Source organism: Jaculus jaculus, chromosome 3 (genome assembly GCF_020740685.1).
Source record: "Jaculus jaculus isolate mJacJac1 chromosome 3, mJacJac1.mat.Y.cur, whole genome shotgun sequence".
NCBI classification, from domain to species: Eukaryota; Metazoa; Chordata; class Mammalia; order Rodentia; family Dipodidae; genus Jaculus; species Jaculus jaculus.
In genome coordinates, this window is record NC_059104.1 from 97,294,939 (window position 1) to 97,308,448 (window position 13,510).

Here is a 13,510-nt window from a genome sequence, read left to right on the forward strand (position 1 = left end):
TCTCTACCTGCTGTTCCTCCCAGTTCTTTCCCACCAGCTCATAAGGTCCAAGACATAAAGTTACTGTGGCTGGGTGTTGCAGTCCGGTTCGCATTGCTGGTCGAAATCACCCAACCAAGAGCAGCTTGTGGGAAAAAGAGGTTTATCTTGGCTTACAGGCTCAAGGGGAAGCTCCACGATGGCAGGGGAAAACGATGGCATGAGCAGAGGGTGAACATCACCCCCCTGGCCTACATAAAGTAGACATCAAGAACAGGAGAGTGTGCCAAACACTGGCATGGGGAAACTGGCTATAACACCCATAAACCCACCTCCAACAATACACTGCCTCCAGGAGCCTTTAATTTCCAATTGCCATCAGCTTGGGAACCTAATATCCAGAACACCTAAGTTTATGAGGGACACCTGAATCAAACCACCACACTGGAATAAAAAAACAAAAACAAAAACTTTTGGGCTAGGGAAATAGTTCAGCTATTAAAGGTGCTTGCTTGTAAAGCCTGCCAGCCAGGTTTGATTACCCATTGCCCATGTAAAACCAAATGCGCCAAGTAGAACATGTCTGGAGCTCTTCTGCAGCAGCAAGAGGCCCTGGCATGCCCATACACACCTCTCTTTCTCTCCAGGCTGACCTGGAATTTGTCTCAGGGTGGCCTCAAACTCATGATAATCCTCCTACCTCTGCCTCCCAAGTGCTGGGATTAAAGGTGGTCATGCCCGGCCAATAATATTTATTATTATTACTAAGAACTTCCATAATTATAGACAATAAACCATAATTCCCTCCTCTCCATGTTGCCCTTCACAACTCTACTCTCTATCATATCCTCCTCCTCTCAATCAGTCTCTCTTTTATATTGGTGTCATCATCTTTCCCTTCAAAAATGTTGGTCTTGTGTAGGTAGTGTCAGGCACTGTGAGGTCATGGATATCCAGGCCATTTTGTGTCTGGAGGAGCACATTGTAAGGAGTCCTACCTTTCCTTTGGCTCTTACATTCTTTCTGCTACCTCTTCCACAATAGAGCCTGAGCCTTGGAAGATGTGATAGAGATTTCAGTGCTGAGCACTCCTCTGTCACTTCTCAGCACTATGGTGCTTTTTGAGTCATTTAACAAAGAACATTTGAGGGCTGGGGAAATGGCTTAGTGGATAAGACATTTGCCTGGGAAACCCAAGGGCCATGGTTCAATCCCCAGAACCCACATAAAACCAGATGCACAAGGGGGCACATGGATCTGGAGTTTGTTTGCAGTGGCTGGAGGCCCTGGCATGCCCTTTCTGTCTTTCTCTCCACCTCTTCCTCTCTCTCTCTCTCTCTCTCAAATAGATAAATAGATAATATATTTAAAAAAATTTTTTTTGAGGGCTGGAGAGATAGCTTAGTGGTTAAGGTCCTTACCTGTGAAGCCTAGTTTGATTCCCCAGTACCTTTGTAAATCCAGATGCACAAGATGGTACATGTGTCTGGAGTTCATTTGCAGTGGCTAGAGGCCTTAGTGTGTCTATTCTCTATCTGCCTCTTTCTCTCTCTCACACGCAAATAAATAAAATATTTTAAAATTATTTTGAAGAAAAGAACATTTGACCTTACTGAGCTCTGCTTGGTCAAGTATTTGATTTTGCTATCCCCAAAAATTGTTAAGGAAAATGGTATCTAGGACACTTGCTGGAGAAAGGGCTGAATAGCCAATGGGGCAACTGCTTGTTTTCAAGAGTGACACATGATCTGCCCATCATTAAGCAATGATCCCACTGCTACCCTCCTGGGAGGAAGCAGACTCTCCTAGCCTGGTGCCCTCATAGCCTGGCTTAAGGATAGCACAGTTTCATCTATGCCCCCAGCACCCTTCTCCCGATGACATACTCCTCTCCCCTCAACCCCATGCCTTCTGTGTCCCCAGACAAAGGACGCAATAGCATGGTGTCCACCGAGAGTGCCTCGTCCACCTACGAAGAGCTGGCCCGGGCCTACGAGCACGCCAAGCTGGAGGAGCAGCTGCAGCATGCCAAGTTCGAAATCACAGAGTGCTTCATCTCCGACAGCTCCTCGGACCAGATGACCACGGGCACCAACGAGAACGCGGACAGCATGACCTCCATGAGCACGCCCTCAGAGCCCGGCATCTGCCGCTTCACGGCCTCCCCGCCCAAGCCGCAGGATGCTGACCGGGGCAAAAACGTGGCTGTGCCCATCCCTCACCGGGCCAACAAGAGTGAGTGCCCTTCCCCTGCCCGTGCTGGGTCCCCTACCAGGCCGGCTTTGCTCCTAACAGTGCACGAGCAATGATTTGGTAGTAAGCAACTCAGAGCCACATCCTGGCTCATCCTCATAATATCTCTGTAGCTTTGAGCAAGTCACTACATCTGTCTGACCTTGATTTTTTATAATTTATTTTTATTTGAGAGAAGGAGAGAGAAACAGGCAGAGGGGAGGGGGAGGGAAGATAATGGGCATGCCAGGACCTCTAGCTGCTGCAAACGAACTCCAGACACATGTGCCAACTTGTGCATCTGGCTTATGTGGGTCCTGGGGAATCAAACCTGAGTCCTTTGGCTTCACAGGCAAACACCTTAAGCGCTAAGCCAGCTCCCCAGCCCTGACCTTAATTGTTTTTATTTGTAAGATTCAGATGATAGTATCTGCTTTGTTTTGTCATAATGTTGATAACCTTTAGGAACATGACTGATGCATGGGAAGGGCTCATTCAGTAGTGATCATTCCCTTTATCTAGTGGGGGCAGACGGGAGTTGAATGAACACATCGCCTGGCCTCTGTCTCTGATGTGCTCTATTTTTGTGATTCCAGGTGACTACTGTAACCTGCCACTATATACCAAGTCGGAGGCCTTCTTCCGAAAGGCAGATGGGCGGGAGCCCTGCCCGGTGGTCCCTCCCCGAGAGGCCTCCATGAGGAACCTGACTCGAGCCTACCACAGCCAGGCCCGCCACCTTACCCTGGACCCTGCCAGCAAGCCCTTGGGCCTCCCACACCCAGGAGCCCCTGCTGCCGCCACCACGGCCACCTTACCTCAGAGGACTCTGGCCATGCCAGCCCCCCCAGCTGGCACGGCGCCCCCAGCCCCTGGCCCCACCCCCGCCGAGCCCCCTGCTGCCCCCAGCGCTGCCCCTCCGGCCCCCAGCACTGAGCCTCCGCGGGCCGGGGGCCCACACACCAAAATGGGGGGCTCCAGGGACTCACTCCTTGAGATGAGCACCTCAGGGGTAGGGCGATCTCAGAAGCAAGGGGCCGGGGCCTACTCCAAATCCTACACTCTGGTGTAGGGACTCTGCCATCAGGGGAGTGGCCCTGCCGGGGACCTCTGCACCTCCAGCCCTCATGACACCAACATGGCTGTTTCCTGTGTTATTTATATTAAACTGAAGACAAAAAGGAAGCCCTCCCCCAAGTCACGAACGCTTGTACATAGGACTCTTTTGTACAAATGAAACTATTTTCTTCTTCTCCATGAAGCCAGGGCACAAAACAAGTCAAATACTCCACCCCATGAAATACGCGTGGAGAGATATATACATATATAGAGAGAAAGAACCACAGCAACAAGCTATATATCTATATATTTCTCTCACCTTCTTTTGAGACAGAGGCACAAAGACAGCAATTTTTCCCCTCCTACTCACCCCCCCAACCCACTAGGTGATTTTGACAAAGACCAAAATCCCAACTCAGAGACACTGCATGCGATTTTACTGTTCCAAGAAAACCAGGAGTTGCTTCAATTTGCAGATGCTTATGTGTTAATACCTTTTTCTATGAAAAAAGACCCAGCGCCGTGTGCAATAAAGGTTATGTTTCTACGTGGTGGCTTTTTTCCCATCTGGCAAGGGCCAGTGGGGAGGGCAGAGAGACCTCTGTACCAGGCCTGGGCTTTGGTTTCGTGCTGGAAGCTTTTGAAAGGCTCTCCGTTAACCTGGGTGCATCCATTAAGCGTGTCTTGTTCTCAGGTCCATGCTGGGCTGTATGTAAGAGGGACCAGCTCTGTGGCTCTGAGCAAGTGCCTAAACCCTCTGAGCCAGTTTCCTTATCTGTGAATTAAAAGGGCTTGGAGCCCATGAGATGAAGCGCTTCTAGGAACTTGCTGGGGAGCCTTGGGGGTAAGGAGCAGGCATCTCCCGGCTGTCTTCTTCCAGGACAGCCAGGGGAACATGGCTGAATAAACCGTTGGTGAGTGGTTAGGAGAGGCACCTGTAGCTGCAAGTGGACAGCAAGTGATTACAGACTGGATCAAAAGCTCTGGTCTGCCATAGGGAGAGGTGAGGCCCCAGGGAGAAGAGAGATCATCGGAAGTCAGAGGGTACTAAGTGCTCAATGACAGGGAAATGGAGCTTAGCCGAAAGAACTACCTCAGAGGGCAGAGCAGGCACCATACGAGATTTGGGGTAACTAATGTGCTATGTGGAGGACTTGATGGAGGGACTGGGGCACGCAGCAGCAGCAGCAGTGTTTCTGACGGCATGATAACGAGGTTGGGAGAAGGAGGGAAGGGGAAAGGTTTGAGCCAGAGACCAGCAATAGCCCAGGGGCATGCAGTGTGCTCTGGGAACTGTTCCCTCCACTGTGGCCCAAGGGGGACCCTGAGCTGAGCACCCCAAGTCAAGACAGCATTGAGGACCTGGAATCTGGAAGGAAGGTGAGTCCTGGACCTGCTATTCCCGCAGATAACAGAGGACTGGGAAGAGGCTAGAGGGAAGGAGAAAGTAAGTGGTCCAGCATGTAGCAGCTCACACCTACAAGTCTCGGAGTCTGTTCAGTGTCTCTGAGCAGCTAATGTGTATAGGATGCTGAGACGGTCCACTTATAAACCATTACTTTAGTAGGTAAGAATAGTCAGCACTTGAGGAGCAGGGCAGAGACTTCGTAGTGGGTTCTAAGTTTGTGGGGGAAATGCCCACTTCAGCACCCCCCCCCCAACACACACACACTAAAACCCACCCCTAGAGAACCAGCTAACAGCATCCAGAGAACCAAAAAGGCCCTGATGCCCGCCAGCTTCATTCCAACTCAGGACTGGACGGCTCCCAGAGCTGTGTGCGCCATCTGCAGGTCACATCTAGAACTACAAGCACAATGATCAAATCTAGGAGCTCCGCCTGACATAGAATTTGACTTGAGTGTGCTCTTCCTCCTTCTCCTCCCATACTGGATACTGGGGAACAAACAGGAATCAAACTCAACTCCAGAGAGGGCAAAGGAATGAAAAACGTAGATATCAGGATGGGCAGATGAAGGAACTACTCGCACATATAAGAGTTCATTGACTTTTGTAACCTCATTGATGATTTGGGAGAAATGTACCACAATTTGCATTTGACAGGCATGGAAACCAAGGCTTTGAGATATGAGGTAACTCCCAATATTAGAGGAGCAGGAAGACATCTACATGAGCCTCAGCTCCTAACAGCCTCATTCTTTTTTTATTTTTTCTCATTCTTAAAAAATTCTTCTTATACTTTTTAAAATTATTATTTATTTATTTGACAGAGAAAGAGGGAGAGAGAGAGAGAGAGAGAATGGGCATGCCAGTGCTCCCACCACTGCAAACGAATTCCAGACGCGTGAACCCCCTAGTGCATCTGGCTAATATGGGTCCTGAGGAATCGAACCTGGGTCCTTTGGCTTTTCAGGCAAACACCTTAACCGCTAAGCCATCTCTCTAGCCCAAAATTTCTTTTTATTTATGAGAGAGAGAGAGAGAGAGAGAGAATGGGTGCACCAGGGCCTGCAGTCACTACAAATGAACTCTAGACACATGCACCACTTTGTGCATGTGATTTACATGGGTCCTGGGGAATTGAACCTAGTCTTTTGGCTTCACAAGCAAGTGCCTTAACCACTAAGCCATCTCTTCAGCCTGTTAGTCTCATTCTCTTTTCTCTCTTTCTTTTCTTTCTTTCTTTTTTTTTCTCTTTGAAGTCTTATTCTTTTAACCACTGAGGCATAGTGCCTGGTGGTCCACTATTCAAAGTCTGAGTTTCAATTTCAGTTCTGTTCAAGGATGCTAACACGTGAAGAATCCACCAGCTCCAGGTAAGTAGGCTGGGCTTACAGGTAAGCAGAGGATACCAAACTGTTAACCAACAGTTCAGGTATGTGAGCCACAAAGCAAGCTGGACTGGACAGAGAGCTGTGAATCCTGTGCTGGTAAGAGGCAGTGCTAGAAGCGGGAAGTTCAGCCCTGGAGGCTTCTGGAGATGGCCGTGGGCCGGGGGAGGACTGTACGGGTTGAGGATTGAGAGAGACAACAGAAAAATGAAACATGAGCCACTTTACCTTCTGTTTACTTGTGCTGGCCCTTCCCATGAGGCAAGAGGCTTGAACATTCAGACAAGTCTGTGCAAACCCCAGGCAGTTTTGCCTGCTAGTAATCTCTAACCTTCAAATGTTCTAGTTATCAACTAACACAAGGCTGCCTGTTTGAAGTACACCAAGAAGCTAATTCCCAAAGCGAGGATTCCCCCATCCCTTATCGTTATTCATGCCCAGCTCAATGCCTGTTTATCTGGAGCAGTCCTCTTAACTATCTGCTTGTTCCTTCCAGATTCCTCCGTTCCACAACTCACTTCCAAAGCCATCTTGAGAGCCTTGATCTTCAAAGTACACGTCCACAGACTCCCAGCAGCAGTGCTAGAAGCTTGCAAAACTGTAACATCTCAGGCCTCCACCAGCAAGCCACTGATTGACTCCAACATAGGGGGTGCATATGCACATGAAAGTTTGAGAGATTCCCTGTAAAGACTGTCCGAAAGACCACCCCCTGCCAACAAGCAGGACTAGACCAGTGCTACACACCGAATTCCCTTAAGAGCTTGTTAAAAACCACAGAAGCAGCCAGGCGTGGTGGCGCACGCCTTTAATCCCAGCACTCGGGAGGCAGAGGTAGGAGGATTGCCATGAGTTCAAGGCCACCCTGAGACTACAGAGTTAATTCCAGGTCAGCCTGGACCAGAGTGAGACCCTACCTCGAAAAACCAAAAAAAAAAAAAAAAAAAAAAAAAAAACACAGAAGCCCAAGCTTCACCAACCACAACCCAAATGGAACCAGGATTTGTTGGCATGGAAGCCAAGCATTTGTAATTTTATTATGGTAAAAGATAAATGCCAGGGCTGGATGGCTCAGCAGTTAAAGGAGCTTGCTTACAAAGCCTGATGGGCTGTTTGATTCTCCAGTACCTACACAAAGCCAGATGCTCAGGTTGGCACATGCATCTGGAGTTCGTTTGCAGTAACAAGAGGCCCTGGAGCGCCCATTCTCATTCTCTCTCTCCCTCCCCCTTTCTATTTGCAAATAAATATGTTTTTAAAGATAATATGGGTTGAATTTTACCATGTTAGAGCTGGAGAAATGGCATAGCAGTTAAAGGCCTGCACAGCCTGATGGCCTGGGCTTACTTCTCCAGTACCCAGGTAAAACCAGATGTGCAGAGAGGTGTATACATCTGGAGTTCATTTGCAGTGACAGGAGACCCTGGTGCGTTCATACTCATTCACTTCCTGTCCGCCTCATTCTGTCTCTCTCCCTCACTCAAAGAAATAATTTTTCTACTTTACCATTTTAACTATGTTTTTATCTTTTGTGTACGATGTATGTGTATGCACATGCCATGGCACACAAGTCGAAGTCAGAGGACAACCTTGGGTGTCAGTCCTCACCTTGTTTGAGGTCAAGTGTTGTTACTTGCCCATTAGCTTCCAGGGGTCCTCTACCTTCAACCTTGCCATGGGAATGATGGGATTACAGATGCTCGTGCCACTACATCTGGCTTTATGTGGGTTGTAAGAATATGGACTAAGGGGCTGGAGAGATGGCTTAGTGGTTAAGGCATTTGCCTGCTAAGCCTCAGGACACAGGTTCAATTCCCCAGTGCCCATGTAAGCCAGACATGGTGGTGTGTGCATCTTGGGTTTGTTTGCAATGATTAGAGGCTATTTCTTCCACCCTTCCTTCCTTCCTTCCTTCCTTCCTTCCTTCCTTCCTTCCTTCCTTCCTTTCTTTCTTTCTTTCTCTCCCCCCCCCACCTCTTTCTCTCTCAAATAAATAAATAAATATAGTTAAAAGAATCTGAACTCATGTCCCCATGCTACATCTTAATCATTGTTACGTCGAGCAACCGTGAGTGCATTCACTGAAGTGTGCAACCATAGCCATGATCCATTTCCAAACTACTCTCTACCCTGTAAGGCCCTACTTCCCTGTGTAGCTCTGGCTGGCCTGAAACTCACTATGTAGACAGGCTGGCCTTGAACTTTCAGTAACTCTCTTGCCTTCACCTCCAAAGCACTGGAATTATAGCCATGTGCTAGCATGTCTGGTCCAGGTCATATCTTGTATCAGAAAGTCATTCCTATCTAAACATGAATAATATCACACAGTACGTATATACCATGTTTTGTTTACCATTCATGTGTGGAGAGGCATGGGTTATTTTCACCTTTGACTATGATGAATAATGTTTTCATGAACATAGGTAGGTATGAAGCAGGCGATCAGGAGTTTGAGGTCAGAAGATGCCTTTGTCCCTGCCACCGTGCTCAATCAAGGCAGGTTTTCCAGACTCGCTGGCCTTCCAGCTTCCAGGTGATTCCCCTGCCTCTGCTCTCCTTTCTCACTCCAGGTACTGAGATTATAGACCCTAACACTACAGCATCCAGCTTCACATGGGTTGTGGGGATCCAAACGCAGGTCCCCAGCCTTGCAAAGACCTTAACCACTGAGCCATCTCTCCCGTCCTCTATAGAGATTCCCCCAATCCCTTCACAATGTTGCGGATTAAAGCCAGGGCCTCATACATGCTAGGCAAGCACTCTGCCACTAAGCTATGCCTCCAGCAGCCTTTGACGTTTTATTTTTTTAATCATTTTTATTTAATTAATTTATACATGTTCATGTGTATGGGTGCACCAGGGCTTCTTGGCTGCTTTCAAGCAGACACCAGGCAGATGTGTCACTTTTTGCATCTGGCTTTACGTAAATACCAGGGAATTAAGCCAAGGCCCATAGGCTTTGCAAGCAAATGCCTTCAACTGCTGAACCATCTCCCCAGCCAAGGCTGTTTTTTTTTTTTTTTTTTTTTGATTTTTGGCTTTTGGGGTTTTTAAATAAATAATTTATTTTATTTTATTTTATTTTATTTTTGTTCATATTTTATTTATTTATTTGAGAGCGACAGACACAGGGAGAAAGACAGATAGAGGGAGAGAGAGAGAATGGGCGTGCCAGGGCTTCCAGACTCTGCAAACGAACTCCAGACGCGTGCGCCCCCTTGTGCATCTGGCTAACGTGGGACCTGGGGAACCGAGCCTCAAACCGGGATCCTTAGGCTTCACAGGCAAGTGCTTAACTGATAAGCCATCTCTCCAGCCCGGCTTTTGGGGTTTTTTTTTTCTCAATTTTTATTAACATTTTCCATGATTATAAAAAATATCTCATGGTAATACTCTCCCTACACCCACTTCCCCCTTTGAAATTTGAGGTAAGGTTTTGCTCTTGCCCAGACTGACCTGGAATTCACTATGTAGTCTCAGGGTGGCCTTGAACTCACAGCAATCCTCCAACCTCTGCCTCCCAAGTGCTGGGACTAAAGGTGTGTGCCACTATGCCTGGCCCCAGGCTCTGTATTTATCTTATTATTTTATTTTTGAGAGAGAATGGGCATGCCAGGTCCTTTCAGCTGCTGTGAATGAACACCAGATGTGTGTACCCCCTTGTGTATGTGACATTGCACGCTTGTGTCACTGTGTGTCTGACTAAATGGGATCTGGAGACTCAAACATGTGTTCTTAGACTTTGCAGACAAACTCCTTTACCACTAAGCCATTTCTCCAGCCCACCTGTATTTCATTTTTATTTTGCTTCCATCAAGGCAGGGTCTTACTGTAGCTCAGGCTGACCTGGAACTCCTTCTGTAGCCCCAGGCTGATCTGGAGAATTGAACCCAGGCTATCAGGTTTTGCAAGCAAGTGCTCTTAACTACAGAACAAAACCACTTTTGTTTTTTAATTGAATGTTCTGAGCCAGGTGCCCTGTTCTTAGAAGGGCCGGTTTGGGTGAACTCCTAATTTCTGCTTGGTTTTATTTATTTATTTATTTATTTTCGAGGTAGGGTCTCACTCTGGCTCAAGCTGACCTGGAATTAACTATGTAGTCTCAGGGTGGCTTCAAACTCACAGCACTCCTCCTACCTCTGCCTCCTGAGTGCTGGGATTAAACCACGCCCAGTAAACTCCGAATTTCTTACTTCCCCAAAGCAGGTAGGTATCCATGTCATCAGTGGAAGCCCTCAGCAATGCCTCCACTCTCCACCAGAGAGCAAAAGGGGCAGTCTGACCTCTCCCATCCTAGAAGGATTTTTAAAACTAAGGAAGTTGGGCTGGCATCCCGAGAGAGCTGGGCAGTGCCCACATAGCCACAGCCAGTCATGCTGTTCCCCAAGCTCATTTCTTCGCAGACAAGCATCCCTCCTTGAGATGGCAGCAGAAGAGACAGGGCTGCTTCCATGAGGAAGGTGACTGCTGAGCTGACTTAATGAGCCTGGTAGCCCTGTTCTAACTCAGGTTCCCCACCTAGATGGTGCAGAGGACAGGACCTGGGGGAAGCAACTGACATGCCTCCGGAGTGGATGAAAGTGAAGTGGCATGGGAAAGTGGCGGCTGAGCTTTGACAAGGCCCTGGGGCCACTGCAGACCTCCTCCATCACTCACAAGAGATGCCCTGGATCTAAACCAAAGCACTGCTTCTTAAATTGTAAGTCATGACCCCATATGGGTGGGGTTGGGTAACAGTGTGGGGGAGTCACAAAAATTTAGTAACAGTTAAACGTTTTTTTTAAGGATGCAACAACCAAAAACTAATTCAAAATCCAATAGGTCAGGCAGGCATGGTGGCACATGCCTTTAATCCCAGCACTCAGAAGGCAAAGGTAGGAGGACTGCTGTGAGCTTGAGGCTACCCTGAGACTACACAGAGAATTACAGGTCAGCCTGGGTTAAGAGTGAGACCCTACCTTGAAAAACTAAAAATAATAAAATAAATAATCAGGCGGGAGAGATGGCTTAATGGTTAAGGCACTTGCCTGCAAAGCCAAAGGACCTAGGTTCAATTCCCCAGGACCCATATAAGCCATATGCACAAGGTGGCGCATGCATCTGGAGTCTGTTTGCAGCAGTTGGTAGCCCTAGTGCATTCCCAACCTTTCTCTCTCTCAAATAAATAAAAAAACATCTGTTGCAGTCAGGTTCACATTGCTGGTAGAAGTCACCCAACCAAGAGCATCTTGTGGGGAAGAAGGCTTATTTTGGCTTACAGGCTCAAGGGGGAAGCTCCACGATGGCAGGGAAAATGATATGATCAGAGGGTGGACATCACCCCCTGGCCAATATCAGGTGGACAACAGGAACAGGAGGGTGTGCCAAACACTGGCAAGGGGACACTGGCTATAACACCCATAAGCCCGCCCCCAACAATACACTGCCTCCAGGAGGTGTTAGTTCCCAAATCTCCATCAGCTGGGAACCCAGCATTCCGAACCCCTAAATTTATGAGGGGACGCCTGAATCAAAGCACCACAGCATCCAGCAGGTGAAGGGTTGACGTGGCCCTGCAGACTCACCCATGCTGCACGTCACTGCAGCCTCCGTTCTGAGCACACACTGGGCGCATGTGGCGCTGGGTGCTCTGTCACCCCACCAGCACTGGCAAACGCTGACTAGGCCCCTCTGCTCAGACCCAGGACCGCTGTACACTATTAACTGCCGTGTTTTTACTCTATGTGCAAAGCTTTCTGCTCTCAGAGAAACATCATGATTTAGTTATGGAAAACAAAGACTTAATACTTTCCCATCATCGTTCCTCAGCAAGTTATCAAATTAGTAACTCTTAAATTTGTACTGTTAGACATAATGACACCCATCTCCTTAATATGCAAATTTGCTTTCATCCTTAATAAATGGTAGAACTACATGGATACAAAGAATTATTTTAAAACAAATTTCTTTTTTTTCTTTTTGGTCTGACCTGGAATTCACTATGTAGTCTGAGGGTGGCCTTGAACTGACGGCAATCCTCCTACCTCTGCCTCCCGAGTGCTGGGATTAAAGGCGTGCGCCACCACACCGGGCAAATTTCTTTATGATTTATTATCAGTAAATGTCAAATTCGTATAACCTGTTTCATGTGTACCTGGGGTAATATAAAAAAAGAAAACTGTGGGGCAGGCTGGAGAGAAGGCTTAGTGGTTAAGGCACTTGCCTGTGAAGTCTAAGGACCTGGGTTCGATTCTCCAGGTCCCACATAAGCCACATGCACAAGGGACACATATGTCTGGAGTTCATTTGCAGTGGCTAGGGGCCCTGGTGTTCCCATTCTCTCTCTCCTTCTTTCTGTTTCTAATAAATTAATAAATCTTTTTTTTAATATGGGGGTATTGTGGAAAAGATTTAGGCAGACTGTTTTAAAGCACGAATAGCCATCAGGGTGATAGACTTGCAGGATAAGGTGATATGATATCCAAAAGAACTTGCGTTCTACCTGGCATCAGATTTGCTAATCCATGATAGAGTTGAGTGCTACTGTGTGTGTATGTCCTGTTCTAGAAAGTACTATTTGAAGAATGCTTGGCCATTTCCTTTCCTTCCTAATTAAACATATTGGCACATTCCAAGTGTGGGGGTATAAACCAGATGTCCCCATAAACACATGTGTTCTGCACGCATTGGTCCCTAGCTGATGGCAGGCTGGGAAGTGAAGCCTTACTGGAAGAGGTGTGTTGTTGGGGTGTTAGAGCCAGATCCCCTTACCAGAGTTTGGCTCACTCTCTTGCTGTTTCCACCAGCTGTGACAAGGGTGGTGATGCCAGCCTCTGCTCATGCCAGGCTTTGCCCTGCAACTATGAAACTTCCCCTCAAGACTCTAAGCCAAAAGAAAAATTTCTTCCACCAGCTGCTTTGGGATGGGGGCTTTGTCCCAGCAAAAAGGTAACTACAACACTAAAAACATTTACAAAGTCGGTCATGGTGGCACACACCTTTAATCCCAGAACTTGGGAGGCAGAGGTAGGAAGATTGCTGTGAGTTGGAGGCCACCCTGAGATTAAATAGTAAATTCCAGGTCAGCCTGAGCAAGAGTGAGACCCTACCTCAAAAAAAAAAAAAAAAAAAAAAATTACAAATGGCTACCATCTCCCTCACCAACCCTTTTTCTTTGTTCAGTGACATGTGACATTCACTGACAGGTCTCTTATAAACTAAGTTCCTGTTTCAATGAGCTCACCTCATAGAAACAAGGCCAAGGACAATGTGTGTGCTGGGCCTTGAACCACTGGCTTCACAAGAGTGAAGAGGAAACCAAGAGGGTATTCTTGTTTGCAAACTGAGAGAAAAGCGAAAGAAAGGAAGGCTTGTCTTCCTGTTTGGGTCCTTCACCACCACCCATGGGCCTGGGTGGCACACCTGCTAAAGGCCAATGCCCTGGGGAGGCGGCAAATGGTGAGGAAAGC

At 47.6% G+C, this 13,510-nt stretch overlaps 1 protein-coding gene across 1 annotated transcript in view; it reads left to right on the forward strand.

The window, feature by feature from the left end:
* The window catches only part of Dscaml1 (DS cell adhesion molecule like 1), a 379,187-nt gene extending 375,370 nt beyond the window's left edge, over positions 1-3,817 (forward strand). Inside the window, exons 32-33 of the mRNA XM_004667408.3 lie at positions 1,903-2,214; positions 2,808-3,817. Of these exons, the coding sequence (XP_004667465.2) occupies positions 1,903-2,214; positions 2,808-3,283 (788 nt within the window). The 3' untranslated portion in view covers positions 3,284-3,817. The remainder of the gene's footprint in view (positions 1-1,902; positions 2,215-2,807) is intronic.
* Positions 3,818-13,510: the final 9,693 nt, after the last annotated feature.